Below are 16,150 nucleotides of genomic sequence, written 5' to 3' on the forward strand. Positions count from 1 at the left end.
TCCCCTCCGCGCGCACATCCAGATCCCATGTCGAGTCCTGAGACAGCTAAGCAGCCCTGTTCCGTTCCACCCTCTCTCCTCTGGCACTCTGCGGGGCCGCCCTTCAAAACCAAGACTGTCTAACCCCTCACCCTCCTCCACCCGGTGCCGTCTATTCTCCAAAGACCCGTTTTCCGATCCCTTCGTCTCCGCCCAGCGTGTACCGCTTGCCCTTTAGCCACCAGGTGGCAGCCTTTCCCTGTAAATCTTGCTAGGCTCTGGGTTTGGCGCGAAGAGGTTTTGCGTCTCCAGAGGGGCTACCAGACCTGGCCCTGGAGACCTTAGATTACCAAGAAGCCCAATTGCAGAGCAGTCCTGCGAACAGACAGACCGAGTCTCATTGCAGCTCCTCATGCACGACCCGGGTACATTTCCAGACGTCCTTCAGTCTCTAGTCGTGACTTTCCTAAAAGAAGACTAGAGGTGCCGATATCGCACCCGCCAACATGGTGAACGTTCCTAAGACCCGCCGTACATTCTGCAAGAAATGTGGCAAACACCAACCCCACAAAGTGACCCAGTACAAGAAGGGCAAAGATTCTTTGTATGCCCAGGGAAAGCGGCGTTACGACAGGAAACAGAGTGGCTATGGTGGGCAGACTAAGCCTATTTTCCGCAAAAAGGCAAAAACTACAAAGAAGATTGTGCTGAGACTGGAATGTGTGGAGCCCAACTGCAGATCTAAGAGGATGCTGGCTATTAAGAGATGCAAGCATTTTGAACTGGGTGGTGATAAGAAGAGAAAGGGACAAGTGATCCAGTTCTAAGCTGACCTTGTTATGAAGACAATAAAATCATGAGCTTTCACTCAAAAAAAAAAAAAAAAAAAAAAAAAAAAAAAAAAAAAGAAGACTAGAAACGGCACGTAGAGGCCAGAAGTTCAAGGCCTACCTGGGCTATGAGAGACAGTCTCAAAAGAAAATTTCAGTTGAAATCCCTACTGCACCGGTTTCCTGCTAAGTCTGTGCACCTTCCCTGACCTCCTCTCTCTGAAGTGGGCATGAGAACAGAACCTCCCCCCCCCCCCCCCCCCCCCCCCCCCCCCCCCCCCCCCCCCCCCCCCCCGCCGCCCCCAGCTAGTATAATAAGCATGCGCAGGGCAGGCCACTGACTTCACAGGAGTCAGTAGTAGGGCTTTCTCAGTCTTCAGCAAAAGCGTCCCTGACCCACCCCTCACCTTAGAGTGTGTGAGACGCTATCTCCTACCTCTGCCCTCCCCTCTTCTAACCTTCCCCTCATCTTCCACCCTGGCCTCTTCTCCCTCTGAGCCCAAACCCAGGGGAAGCAAAAGCAATCTCATGCTAACACAGACCCTGTCATTCAAAAGAGTTGGCCTCATCTGAAGCTCACACACACAGGGGGCAGATGGGGAAACAGGCCCAGAGAGGCTGCATAGGTCAAGTCCCACAGCAGAGTAGACCCCTCTGAGGTGACTGGACAAGTGTCTTCCTGAAGTCAGTAACTACCTCTGACCCCAAGGCTGGCCACTCTCTCCACAAGCCCTTATCTCAGCCTCCTCTTCACCAAAAGCATGCAGCTTTGTTCTGCAGTGAGAGCCGCGAGATTTGTCTTCATCAGTGACTGAACCCGAATTTAAAGCAACCCTGGGAGAGACTGGAGAGACGGCTCAGGGGTTAAGAACACTGGCTGCTCTTCCAGAGGACAAAGGTTCAATTCTCAGCACCTACGTAGCAACTCACACTGGTCTATAACTCCAGGGAATCAGACATCCTCACACAGACATACATGTAGGTGTAACACCAATGAGCATAAAATAAAAAATAAATAAAGCAACACTGGGAACCCACAAGCTAACGGATTTGGGCTTAAAGGATGTCCATAAGGTGCCCTTGATTCCAACACTCAGTTCTGCTTCCCTTGGGATGTGGCCTTTCTCCTGAGAGGTTTGCTGCTTGCAGCCCAAGCCTGTGTCCTTGTAGCAACCATGGCAACAGCAGAGAGACCCGGCTCCTCCCTTTTTGCTCAGAAGAACTCTAATTGAAACACTATGAGTGGTGAGAAGTGGAAGGGGAGCCCCAGAAACATATCTTTGTCTATTCTGTCCCTAATAGGCCTGGGCACATTTGGGGTGCTCAGGAAAAGAAGCTGAGTGCTGTGGGGGTCGGGGGTGACAAATTAACCAGCCATTTGAGAACGGGGCACTGCCAACAGCCTGCACAATAATGGGGGTGCTAAGAAAAAGAGGCAGGACACTGGCTCCGCCTTGCTGGGCCTAGACTGAGAAAGAGAGGGATGGGGCATAAGTTGCACCAAACTGGAAGAGCCCAAGAGGCACCTGCCAGAGCTTTGCAGCAAAGTTCAACCCACGCACCCTTAGCATGCCAAGGCCCTTCCTCTTCATCCTCTGGAAAGGCAAGACCATGACATCTTGGTGGTTCAAGAATTCCTCTATTCTTTTGCTCTGAATCTTGTTCTCCTTCCCTCTCCTGAGGGACATAGTCTGCCGTCACTGTGGGCAGCTGTCGGTGGAGATTCTGCTCATTAGTCCATCCTATATTCTATACTAATCTTTCTCAGTCTCTGAGATAGTGACTCTTGGGGTCAGGTGGCTTTTCATTTCTGGGGGACTGTCATGTGACAGGTAAGAGATTCAGCACTTCTAACACACACGGCGGGGGAGGGGGGTAGGCATCCCTGGCCTCTATCTACTACATGTCAGTAATAGCCTCTACCCCTCCCTGCTGGGGCAGCCCTTCTGACACTGCCAAATGTCCCCTGGGATGGTATAATCTTCCCCACTGAAGAACCATTGCCCCCTGCACTCTATTCCCGCCCCCCTTTTCCCTTCTCTCATTCCTGCAAGGTTCAGATGTCAGAAGGGAGAAGCCTCAGTCCTCTGATCATAGAGGCCATACTTTTCCATGTTCTGGAATTTTCCCCACTTTCCCTCTTCTAGGCTACAACACCCAGGAGCTCGCTCTGTCTGTCTGTCTGTCTGTCTGTCTGTATCTATCTATCATCTATCTATCTATCATCTATCTATCTATCTATCTATCTATCATCTATCTATGTTTGAGACGGAGTCCCACATTATACCTTAGGCTGGCCTAAATCTCACTATGTAGACCAAGCTAGCCTTGAGCAATGGCAATCACAAGCACTTGGATTAGAGGATCTAGGACCCTCAGGTACTGGGATTATAGGGCTCCAGGACCTTCAATGGCTGACCATCCCATTGCGGAAGGAAAAGCTACTGGTGCTCCCTCCAGCTCCTCCTCTACCAGCAGCTGGCCTCAGGGGCTGTGTCCAGTGTAGAGTGGGCAGAGCTGAATGCTTGGAAGCCAGGATGGCTGGACTCTGTCTACAGCCAGGTATAGCCCCATGAGTGTATTGCACTGCTGGTTACCAGAGCAACAGACATGAGAAGATGACCAGAGAAGAGGAACCTAAGGTTTTCCATGCACCTTGGCCCAGAAGCAGACAAAGGGTTGTTGGGCCTGGGGTGATAGACAGGGCAGTGTTTCATTTCCTCATCCTATCATGTCCCACACCAAGGACCATACAGCCCCCTAGAGTCCCATATAATGGTATGTTTTTCATGTTTGTTTGTTTGGTTGCTTGGTTGGTTGATTATATGGTTGGTTGGCTGGTTGGTTGGTTTTTCAAGACAAGTTTCTCTGAGTAACAACCCTAGCTGTCCTGGAACTCACCCTGTAGACCAGTCAGGCTGGCTTTGAACTCCCAGAGATCCACCTGCCTCTGCCTCCCGAATGTTGGGACTAAAGGCATGGGCCACCATCACCTGGGTGTACCGATATGTCTATGATGCTTCAATAATGGTCTCTGGGCAAGTCCTGAGGATGAAATCATAGATGCAGTCATAACACTTCCAGAGAGACTGGGAGTTGGTGTCCACCATCCTCAGCTGGTAAGTCTTCAGGGCACTGCCTTGAGGAGATGACAATCTCAGGACCACAGGTCTGTAACACCACTTTCCCTCCTTCCCACAACCTGCCTGAGTGTGTCTTGGTCCTTGCAGCTTGTGAGGCAAGGGGGTGACCATCCCAATTCCAATGCTATTGAAAGGAGAATGGACAAACAGAAGGTCTGGCCTGCTAAGTGGACTCAGGAAAGGAATGCAGACGTCATTGAACAGGCCAGTGTGTGCCACCTGGGGCCGACAGCAGGGGCAACATCCTTCTAGCACCGGAGAATTCCAGCATACGTTGTGTGCCTGCCCATGTACAAGGAGCATATGTTGAGTGCCCAGGGAGCCTCAGCTAGCATCTGTGTCTTTGTGCATGCACATGCGTGGATTCAGAATGTGGGCAGCGTGGAGGAAGAACACCTGTGTCTATTTGAGAACACATGGCAAGCACCAGGGGGGATGTGTGGCACAGGTTTGGGGAGATGGATGCAGGCACAAAGCCTCCAGGTGCAATTGGGAGTGTATCCGAGTGTGAGGAGAGACACACGGGAGTTGGAGGGAGTTTGTGCTGTGTAACTATTGGAACGTGTACAACAAAGGTGTATGGGGTGCAGCGCACGCCAAGTGAGGCGAGGGGGGTTCATTCTCTGGTGCTCGGACACATGTCTTTGTGCACCAAGAGCAGACAGGAAATTGGAGTAGGATGCACAAGGCTTCTGCACACATATAAGAGTGAAAAGGGAGGTCAGATGGTGGTGGTGCACACCTCTAATCCCAACACTCGGGAGGCAGAGGAAGACGGAGCTCTGTGAGTTCAAGGCCAGCCTGGTCTACAAAGCAAATTTCAGGGCAGCCAGAGCTATGCAGAGAAACCCTGTATCAAAAAAATCATGAGAAGAGAGAGAAAGAAAGAAAGAAAGAAAGAAAGAGAAAAGGGAAGCCTAGGGCGCCTTTCCTTCTTCCCGCTTTCAGGTAAGGCCAGACCTGTTCTAAAACTGGAAATAGAGTGAAATTCCATTTTAGACTCAATGATTTTTTTAATTAATTTATTTTATATATATGAGGTTCTATCTGCATGTATGCCTGCGTGCCAGAAGAGAGCATCCAATCCCAGTATAGATGGCTGTGAGCCACCATATGGTTGCTGGGAATTGAACTCAGGACCTCTGGAAGAGCAGCCAGTGCTCTCAACCACTGAGCCATCTCTCCAACCCCTCAATGATTTTTTTTTTTTTTTTTTTTTTTTTTTTGGTTTTTCGAGACAGGGTTTCTCTGTGGCTTTGGAGCCTGTCCTGGAACTAGCTCTGTAGACTAGGCTGGTCTCGAACTCACAGAGATCCGCCTACCTCTGCCTCCCGAGTGCTGGGATTAAAGGCGTGCGCCACCATCGCCCGGCTCCCTCAATGATTTTTTAAACTGTTTTTCCCTTTATTTTATATTTTATTTTGCTGATTTCGGTAGCAAATTTTATTTTTCTTTACCCTATGACACATTGCTGGGACCTAATGTTCTCACTGGACCATAGAAAACCAAAATTGTTCACTTCTGAAATAACTGAATATGAAAACAAACTTACATAAATTAAAAGGATGAATAAATTCACAAGTGTCAATCCAAATGTTCCCAACCCAAGGCAAGTAACAACCCACAGCGGTCAGGAGGGCAAACACCAGAATGAAAACCTGGGCCTAAGGCTTGGGCTTTGCTTTCCCTGTAAGACAGCAAGGGGGTAGCGGTAACTGGTTCAGGAGCCCTTGCCAGAAATCCTGGGACACTGAGATGCTGGTTAATACTCTGCTCAGATCAATGCATGGTGCCTACACAGATCTTTCAGGCCAGGAATTTCTGTACCTTCGCTTGCTCTCCAGCCACCAGGTGACTGTGCTGTGGAGACTAAGGTCCAAATCAAGATAAGATATGCGCGGGGTGTTAAAAGCCTACCAAAGAAACAGTTAGCTTGAATACAAGGTCAAAAACCAACAGCGAGCCTTCTCATCTCAGAGTGCTATCAGAGTGCTGAGATCTATGCAAGCTTCAAGGACAAATTCCTTTTCAATGGCTTATTCCCAGAAAGGGCTTATTCCAGTTTCAGGAGGCTAGCGTGAAGTGTGTCCATTTGCCAGGGCAAACTGATACTTCAGAATCTGCTCCTGCAGCAGATGCCTGGCACCTGCACGGTCCACCTACAAGCATTTGCGGAGGATGACAGAGGGGACCGACTGGCCATCTTCCTGCTTGCTGATCCACATCTGCTGGAAGGTGGATGGTGAGGCCTGGATAGAGTCACCAATCCAGTCTGAGAACTTGAGCGGAGGGGAGCAATGATCGTGATCTTTGTTACGCTGTGTGCCTTGGCTGTGATCTCCTTCTGCATCCTGTCACCAATGTCTGGGTACATAGTGGTACCACCAGACGGCACTGTGTTGGCACACAGGTCCTTGGGGATGCCCGCCTCGTACTTTATGGTGGTGGTAAAGGTGGTTTCACAGATGCCACGGGATTCCACGGAAGAACACCCCTGATACCAGATTTACTCATTGTTGATGGTGATTGCCTGCCCCTCAGGCATTTCCTAGCTCTTCTCCAAGGAAAAGGAGGATGCAGCAATGGCCATTTCTTGCTTAAAATCTAGGCCAACATAACATAGTTTCTCCTTAAAGTTACCCACGCTCTCCCAGTCAGTCACAGTGGTGAAGCTCCACACAGTCAGGATCTCCCTAAGGTAACCTATCAGGTCAGGTGTAGATGCAAGATGGCTTCGGGAGGGGCATAGCCCTCATCAGTGGGTACCACATGTGTGATGCTGTTACCAGAGCCCATTAACAGTGCTAACGGTGCACCCAGGGGCTTATAGAGACAACACCACCTGAAGGGCCACATACTTGGCTGGGGTGTTGGAGGCTTCAAACACTACCGGGGTCATCTTCCCTCTGATAGTCTGGGGGTTCACGGGGCTTTGGTCAAAAGTACCAGGTGCTCCTCAGGGATCATGCACAGTTCACCGTAGAAGGTGTAGTGCCTGATCATCTCCGTGTCATCCCAGTTGGTGACAATGCTGTACCTAGTAGGGTACTTCAGGGTCAGGATACCCCTCTTGTGCTAGTCCTCGTCCCCCACACGAAGCTTTTCTGGCTATGCCCACCATGATAGTCCTGGTGTAGGGGCATCTGATGATGGAAAGGAACATGGCCATGGCGGGGGTGGGGGAGACGGATAGTTGCCAGCAAAGCCAGCTTTGCATATGCCGTAGCCATTGTCAGTGACGTTCCCTGCAATTTATTCTTCCATTGTGATGAACGGGAGACCGGGCAACAGTGCAGCGAAAAGATGTGCAGAGTAGACTAGTGGCAGAAAGAGAGACCCTCCCTTTATTTTGTACAAGATGTACAAAATATGTGTGTAAGTGTTTTGCTTGTGTGTATGTCTGTGTACCATGTATGTCTGGTATCCTCAGAGGTCAGGAGAGGACTTTTGATCCTCTGGAACTGAAGTTATAGATGACTATAAACTAATGTGGGTGCTGGGAACTGAACCCAAGTTCTCTGAAAGAGCAGTCGGTGCTTCTAACCACTGTGTCATCTCTCCACAGCCCCCGGGATCAATGATTTTAGTCTGAACTGTGTTTGATCATACTTGCTACAAACCTTGAGAAAATTTGACAACTCCCATACACAGGTTTACTTATTACCAAAATAGGAAGAAGGGAAACTTCCCACCTACTGTGGAAGTTATGAAAGCTGAACAAGGTGCAAGGGCAAAGCACTTCCTCCAGGGGGCGCACTCCCCAGGGTGAGTTCTGCTTAGCCTAAGGACAAGAAACACAGAGACAGCACCGCGTACTTGGCTGGGGTGTTGGAGGGAGGCTTCAGACATCACCTGGGCCATCTTCTCTCTGAGAGCCTTGGGTTTCCAGGGTCATCTGAGATTCCTGTAGACAAAGAAGCAGGCTCTTCCAGGCCCAGCTGTCTTACCCAGAATGCAGACTACTTGCCAGGACAGTTCTTTGTCCCATCTTTGTAAGCCCTCTGTTGAAACCCTGGCATTAGCCTGCAGGGAATCTGGCAGAAGGGAGGAACTAAGGGTCAGCACATCAAGAAATGAGGTCCAGGGGCCTAATGTGGTGGTGCACACCTTTAATCCCAGCACTCGGGAGGCAGAATCAAGTGGATCTCTGTGAGTTCAAGGCCAACCTGGTCTACGTAGTGAATTCCAGGACAGCCAGAGCTACATAGTGAGACCCTGTCTGGGAAAACAAAACAAAATTTAAATTTTATATATTATTATGTATACAGTAGTCTGTCTGCATGCATGCTTGCAGGCCAGAAGAGGGCACCAGATCTCATTACAGATGGTTGTGAACCAACATGGAGTTACTGGGAATTGAACTCAGGATCTCTGGAAGAGCAGTCAGTGCTCTTAACCGCTGAGCCATCTCTCCAGCCCAAGGTTCATATCGAGAAGTCCTCAAATGCTTGAGACAAGCAGGACAGAGACATAGCTGCAGCTACTCAATACCCCAGGCCCTAAACACGGGTGGAAGGTAGGCAAGCCCTTCCCAGAAACCAGTGTAAGTGTCACCGACTACACACAAGCTCACCACGTGTTCCCTGCTGATGTTCACACCTGCCTACACTCAGGCGTGCTGGCACCTGCTTAAATGGGCACATATGCAGCTCATCACTGACATCACACTAGGACTCCAAAGTCATTGATGGAACCATCCACACTATGGAAGCCGGCATAGTCTCCTGAGACGGGCAGGGCAGCCTGGATACAAGAATGAATAAATGCAATAGATCCCGCTGCACAAAGAAGAGAAAGGATGGCCGGGGGTGAGAGCTTTCTCTGTTGACCTCAAGGATGCAGGCACTTTGACACTCACGGGTCAAGAAAGATCAGGCACAAGTAAATAAAAAATGGACATAAAACTGTAGAAAGTCTGGTGGGTACTTCGGGTAAATTATGATCCGGAATATGAGGATCCAAGTTTGATCCCGAGTTCCCCACTAGGCATGGTAGTGCTTGTAATCTCAGTGCTGGGGACACAGGGACAAGCAGATCCCTGGGGCTGGCTGGCCAGCTTCACCTACTCAGAAAGCTCCAGACCAGGGAGAGACCCTGCCTCAAAAGGCCCGGAGTAACTTCCAGAGCCTAACTTGAGTCTGATAAGGTCCAGTGTAACTTCCTAAACCTAACTTGAGCTTGGTGAAGCCCAGTGTAACTTCCTAAGCCTAACTTGAGCTTGGTGAGGCCCAGTGTAACTTCCTGAGCCTAACTTGAGTTTGGAGAGGAGCTTTTCAGCACACCTGACCTAGGCCCGCCTCTGCCCACCCACCGCTGATGTAGCAGAATATTATTGGCCCTTATTCCCCACTCCACCTCACCCCACCCCAAGACTTCAGCCCACTACCTCAGCCCTATATAAGTTCCTGCTTCGACAGTGTCCTGCTTGGTGTGTGTTTCTCCCCAGTGGCGAGGTATGGGTCATCGACACTCACCATCCTGCTCAGCCCCAGGGAGACTGGATCGGCTCTGCCTCAACTCTATCTGCTGGAGAACCTGGCAAAACAGTAACCCAAGGAATAATGAAATGGATTAATAAAAATGCTGCGGATCCTAAGTGGCTGCAGCTGGCAGAGACCACACCAAAGGTCGCCCAGCAGGGACAGGCAATGGGTCCCAGAGCAGCCAGCCCCAGGCAGAGACAGCACATGAGACCACGGCACAGGTCTGTGAAGGTGGTTGGTCTCAGGCAGGGGTGGGGTGTGGTGGGGCGGTGGGGTGGGGGGGGCAGGCTAGAGACAGACCAATAGGCATGTCATGCAGAGTGAGGTTGAATATTTTATTTAGTGAGTTATGGAGGTAGAGAAGGAGAGAAGAGCAGAGAGAGGGAGAGAGAGAAACACAGGATGGGAAAGGGGAGAAGTGGGGAGAGGCAGAAGCTGCCTCTTCTGAGAGGGAGATGGAAAAAAAAGAGACTCAAGCTGGAAGCTGAAGATCAGCCTGCCTCAGCAGACAGGGGAGGGAGTGGGTGTGGCTTGTCTCTTAAAGAGACAGAACAGATCATTACAAATAACATCTTTTTTTAAAAAAAAATTTATTTATTTAGTATACAATATTCTGTCTGTGTGCATGTCTGCAGGCCAGAAGAGGGTACCAGACCTCTTTACAGATGGTTGTGAGCCACCATGTGGTTGCCGGGAATTGAACTCAGGCCCTTTGGAAGAGCAGGCAATGCTCTTAACCACTGAGCCATCTCTCCAGCCCCTACAAATAACATCTTGAGGTGGACCTCTGATCTCCATGTGTGTTTATACACAAGTGCACATGTACCTACCCATATGCTGCTGTTTACACTACCCCCAATGGAAGGACAAGAAGAGAATGTGGGGGGTATTTTTTCCTTCTCACAGCAGGACCATTCCATAGTATGGTCTGTCCTTACAGTGTGGCTATAGATCCCAATTCAAAACCCAGATGCTCAGTTACCTGCTGGCTTGTCTGTGAGGAAGCCCTGATTGGTCAGTCCAGGGGCAAACGCCTGGCTGGCTGCCTCCATAAGCAGTGAAGAGAGCCTCTGGTGTTACCCCAGCTCCAGTAGGATCAGCCAGGGCATAGCTGCATCAGCATCCAGGCTGAGGCCCCTTCTGCCCATCCCTAGGCCCCAGTCCCCCTCGTACCCTCCCAAGTACTACTCTTGAGAGAGCAGAGAGATTTATTGCACACAGTGGAGCCCACAGTCCGTCACCCAGGGAGCTGAAATCACCGGTCCTGAAAAGAGGTTGGAAACTATTTCAGGTTATTCTCCTCCTCCCATCCCCACCAGTGGGAGCATGAAAATGTGGTGTGCTGTCCCCGGGCTCTGCAGGGAGTCACGGCAGGGTGCTGTCTCAGAGCAGAGGCTGCTGTTGGCATTACTGTAGACAGTTCAAACTGAGCTGTCGCGATGGAGAACACGGTCCCATAAGCTGGTGTTTGTGCTCAAAACTGACGCAGCCAGAGGAGGGGGACCAAAGGGTTTTGCTTTCCCTAGGACCTGTGTGGTGGCAAGCTTGGTGTCCCACACAGAGATCTGAGCATGAAGACATTGACACCCTCTCTGTCCTGCGCATGGTGACTCACTCATGTGATCCCAACATTTGAGGGACCGAGGCAGGAGGATCATGACTGTAAGGTCAACCTGGACTGAACAGGGAGATCTTGTCCCCCACAAAATTAACATCTGGGCTAGTAAGATGGCTTAGTGGGTAAAGATACCCTCCAGCTTGCCTGACAACATGAGTTTGACCCCTGGGACCCACAGGACAGAGGGCAATCATTATTCTCACAGGTTCTTCTCTGACCTCCACACATGTCGTGGCATGTGTACACACACACACACACACACACACGATTAATTAGAATGTAATTAACAGTAACAGCAGCTGGGCGATGGTGGCGCACGCCTTTAATCCCAGCACTCGGGAGGCAGAGGCAGGCGGATCTCTGTGAGTTCGAGACCAGCCTGGTCTACAGAGCGAGTTCCAGGACAGGCTCCAAAGCCACAGAGAAACCCTGTCTCAAAAAAAAAAAAAAAAAAAAAAAACAGTAACAGCAACAAAGCCAGACAAGCACAGCACGCACTGTAATAATACACACAATCCACATTAAAGGTTCATTTGTTTATCTGATTGGTTAGTTTATTTTTGAAGTGAGGTCTGTCACTGTGTTTCTGAGGCTGACCCAAAGCTCCTGGCTACAAGAAATCCTCCTGAGTGGAGGATTTCTGAGTGGAGGGGACTACAGACACACACTGCTGTAAAAGAACCATAGAGTGGGAAGAATCTTGCTCTGCTGGGAAAGATATTGATGAGGCAGAGTCAGCCCCTGGTGTCAGAGCCAGATCTCATCTGGTCTCTGCCACTCACCTGCGTTCAATACTTGAGCGCACATGAGTTGCACATATACATTCAGAGGGTCACCGGGGAGATTGTTGAGAGTACACAGTTGCATACATTCATCAGAGGGTCACCAGGGAGGTCAGGGCACATATTCATTGTGCTAAGTCAGACTCCACGAAGCCTATCTTCTAACCTCAAGTTCCCTCTGGCTCAGCCCAACCTTGTTATGGGTTCTAGAGGGTTGAGCTGGGGCCCTAGATGGAAGAACTTGTTGGCTTCCAGCCCCAACAGACACCAGCCCTCCCTTTGCCAGCTTTCTGGCAACTAAGCTTCAATAGTGAAACCCAGCCTGGCTCCCTCAGCGCCAGAGGATACGGCACAGATGGCAGCTTCCCCGCCACCTGGAGGAAGGGAGTTCCCGGGCCCGTGGTGGGAGGACTCTGAGGCACACTCTCCAGGCAGTGGCTGTGTGCATGCCAGGTGGTCCCAAGGGGAGGTGAGATTTGCTTCCATGCTGATCCAGGCTCTCCCCTGCTCTAATGAAAGTACCCCTTGCCTGGGGCGACCTCATGACCTGTTAACCTGCTGACTGGACATTAACTTCTCTTCTGAGGTGGTCGTGAGAGACGAGTGTGAGAACTTGCAGTGCAGGGCTCAGGCTCTGAAAATAGCAGCCTACAGATCCCTGCTTAGATTAATCTAGAACGCTACCAAGTTCTCAGGGGCAAGATCTCACAGACTGATGCAATCTTCTACATGCCCAGGGTTAAATTACACCAGATACTTAGCATGTTGACGCCAAGCAGGCCTGAGTCTGGAGCCCCAGCCTGGAGGCTGGAATGTGTTTGGGAGATGAAAAGCGACAAATCCCTGGTTCGGAGTGTGTGCGCAGTCATTCTGCTTAGTTTTGACGATCAGATGAGATCAGGTATGTGCAGAATGGTGTGGCGGTTGGCCGAACAGACCCTTTCTTCATGGCTGTGGTCAGTGCCGCCCCTCAAGGAAGCCCCTGCTTAACAGACTTTGAAGGCCACCAAACGTCTGCTCCATCATGTACCCAGCCCATGTCACAGGGCAGGCCCTTTTCTGAAGGTCTAATCCTCCACTTCAAGGGCTGTAGGATATGAAAGCTTCTGTATTTAGGCCAAACATAGGGATTCCCACATGGTCATAAGGAAATGAAAGCTCCAAGATTCTGCCTGCTCACAAATCCCTAATTTTAGGAACGTGTGTGCCTTCAGTCTTCAGAGAAGTTTTGGCCTTATGCTGGCTGGTGGAGCAGATATCGGCCACCTGCAGCTGAGCTACTCCAGGGTCACAGAAGGATCTGTCCAGGAAGGTGGACAGGAGAGGAGTCCATCCTTCTTAGCATCCGACCAGGACCTGTGGCATGTGGTCACAGCTACACAGAACTAATTTGATTTGCTTGGGCTACCCCAAGTTCCTCCCCACCCTTCCTATTCTTCACCCACGCATCTGCTACAAAATATGAAGATCTGTGAAATAAAAGCTCCGTGAAATATATTTTGAACTCAGGCCATATGGCTCACCAGACTGTGATCGCGGTTTGCTGGGTTCATCGTTTAGAAAGTTGCTCCAGGCTCCAGATCAAAAGTTAGTAGATAGGAAGTCAGGAGTTCATCTTAAACAATCCAGCGTGCATTTTTAGACAACCTAGTAATTAATTATTGTAGTTCAGCCAGTATTGATGGAGAAATATTCCATAGGAGACCCTGTGAGAAACCAGGCAGGAGTTTAATAAAACACCGAATACAATCTTTTGTGACTATTTGCTAACTGTTAACATCCTGGTCACAATTTACACTCTCCCCTTCCCTCTGAAATGGCCCAGTGGTGACTGGCACGTCTGAAGGTACATTACAGACGACCTGGCACTCCTAAGTGTGCCATCAGAGAGCGCCTAAGCACAAGAATTATTCTCCTGCATAACAACCATACCACTGTAAATCCCCAGACACTTAACGCTGACACGATGCCGGCCGCCTAAGATGCAAGCCACATCCCCGTCTCTCCAGCAATCTCCAGAATGCTGCTGCTAGGGTGTTCGTTCATTTGTGAAGTACTCCAGGATCCCTAGTGAATCAGTGCATCCGTATTGTTATTTGGTTTCTTTCTAGCATCTTCATAGTCAGAAGGCTCTGGATAGATAAAGAGCCGTGGAAGACACTTCAGACTCAGACTCAAAGGCAGAACTTCGTTCATGCAGGACGCTTTGGTACTGCATAATTCTCATTCCTTACTACAGATGGGCAAATTATTGCTCTGAGGGGCATATGGGCTCCTAATTATTCCAACAGACTAAAGCCATCTGCTCCCTACGAGCAGGGAAAATGGGCAAAAAAAAAGTAGTGACAATAGGCCCTGGGTCCTGACCAGGGCACAGTCCCCCAGCTTAATAACAATAATTCTGTCCTCAGGGGTTATCTGTGGGGGCACTGACTTGGGCATTGGAGATGGGGGAAGTAGGAAAGAAAAACTGAAGAACCAAGAAATCTGTCCTCACTGAGGCCTGTGGTCCTGGAGAGGATGTGTGGGAGGGATTTTTTTTTCTTGAAGGTCGAAGGGATTACAGACCAATTTTGAGAAGCATAGCAGGAAGCCACATCTAAGCTGGAGAAGTCTCAGCCTGAAGGACACACAGCCTCACGATATGGTGAGAGGGAAGGACACATAAAGTTATGATGGCCAGGCCATCTCACCTATAGCACGTGAGGTGCTTAGCTGATGGCCGCTTCAGAATGGAGGTCTCAGCACAACTGCAGCGTCTCAGCTGTGAGGGTCTCAGAGATGCAGGGAGTGGTGGCCTGTAACTGAGAGATCTGGGAAGATGGCTCAGCGGCTGAGAGCACCTGCTGCTCACTCAGGTAATCCAAGCTCAGTTCCCAGCGTACACACGCTAGGCAGTTTACAACCTCCAGCAATTATTTAGGTCCTCTTCTTTCCCTCACATGGCCCATTTCTTCCAACCAAGCACATTTAATACGAACTCATCAGTGGATGAACGTTAATGATGTAAGCACTGTCTTTGCTCCAGTTTCCTTTGACGGCACCCCCAGGTCCGGACGAAGCCTTTGGGGAGAATGCCTCATTTATTTATTTATTTATTCATTCATTCATTCATTCATTCTTTTTTTTTTTTTTGGCTGTTCTCCAACTTTATTTGAGATTCAGTAGGTTAGTTCTCATCCACATTGACTGTCTGTAGATTTTTTGTTTGTTTGTTTGTTTGTTTGTTTTTCGAGACAGGGTTTCGCTGTGGCTTTGGAGCCTGTCCTGGAACTAGCTCTGTAGACCAGGCTGGTCTCGAATCCACAGAGATCCACCTGCCTCTGCCTCCCGAGTGCTGGGATTAAAGGCGTGCGCCACCATCGCCCGGCTTGTCTGTAGATTTTTGAATGTGGTAACAGGCACGTAAGTTACCAATGTGTAGAGTTTGTTTGGTTTTCTGGACAAACGTACCCTCATTACGTTTTCTGGACAAACGTACCCGGATACGATATGGAACATTCCTTATTCCTTTGGCCCAGACGGCTTTATTGAGCCTGGTATCAATCCGCACATCTGGAGTCCCCATCTCCTTCATGGCAAATTTCCGGATTTCTTTAAGTGTTCTAGGAGCACGCTTCTTAAAGCCCACGCCATGGATGCGCCTGTGAATGTTGATGGTGTATTCTCGGGTCACCACCTCGTTGATGGCAGAACGGCCCTTCTTCTTCTCGCCACCCTTCTTTGTAGGAGCCATCGCCCGGGATCGCTGAGCCTCCGGTCAGCGCGGAACAAATCCCCCAAGCCGGCCCGCCCCGCACCCGGAGAGGATGGCGCTGGATTTCAGAGCCAGGACCCCGCCGCCATACTCACTCTCATCATTCATTCATTCTTGAAACAGGGTCTCACTGTGTGACCCTGGCTCATCTGGAACTCACTATGTAGACCAGACTACCCTTGAACTCGCTGGCATCCCCCAGCCTCTACCTAGGAAGTGCATGGATCAAAGATGTGTGCCATCACACCTGGCTTGAATACTTTATATTCAGACCATAATTCCTGCCCTTAAAAGAACTTCGAGTCTCAGGGCTGAGGCAAGCCTTTGTTTCCATTCGTGGTTCATTACTGTTGCTTTGACAAAAATACCACTTACAAAACAACTTTAAGGGGGAAAGGATTTATTTGCCTGCTTCAAACTCCAAGTGACAGACTGATATTACTGCAGAGGGAAGACAAGCGGTGGTGGCCCAGGTCATTAATCCCAGCACTTGGGAGGCAGAGGCAGGCAGATCTCTGTGAGTTCGAGACCAACCTGGTCTACAGAGTGAGTTCCAGA

At 49.9% G+C, this 16,150-nt stretch overlaps 1 protein-coding gene and 2 pseudogenes across 1 annotated transcript; 1 reads left to right on the top strand and 2 right to left on the bottom strand.

Annotated features, from left to right (window-relative positions):
* Positions 1 to 468: 468 nt before the first annotated feature.
* On the top strand, positions 469 to 806 carry LOC121463923 (60S ribosomal protein L36a). Its single transcript, XM_041676490.1, has one exon. The coding sequence runs from the start codon at positions 486 to 488 to the stop codon at positions 804 to 806; it is 321 nt and encodes a 106-aa protein (XP_041532424.1). The 5' UTR covers positions 469 to 485.
* Positions 807 to 6,111: 5,305 nt separating this feature from the next.
* On the bottom strand, positions 6,112 to 7,216 carry LOC121463982 (annotated as a pseudogene).
* Positions 7,217 to 15,004: 7,788 nt separating this feature from the next.
* Positions 15,005 to 15,601, bottom strand: LOC121463715 (annotated as a pseudogene).
* Positions 15,602 to 16,150: the final 549 nt, after the last annotated feature.

This window comes from Microtus oregoni, unplaced genomic scaffold (genome assembly GCF_018167655.1).
Source record: "Microtus oregoni isolate MIOR12 unplaced genomic scaffold, Mior012 000027F_ref0000203, whole genome shotgun sequence".
NCBI classification, from domain to species: domain Eukaryota; kingdom Metazoa; phylum Chordata; class Mammalia; order Rodentia; family Cricetidae; genus Microtus; species Microtus oregoni.

Bases quoted from the DNA above. Each gene is read 5' to 3' on its own strand.
- LOC121463923 (XM_041676490.1), top strand. From the start codon at position 486: ATGGTGAACGTTCCTAAGACCCGCCGTACATTCTGCAAGAAATGTGGC.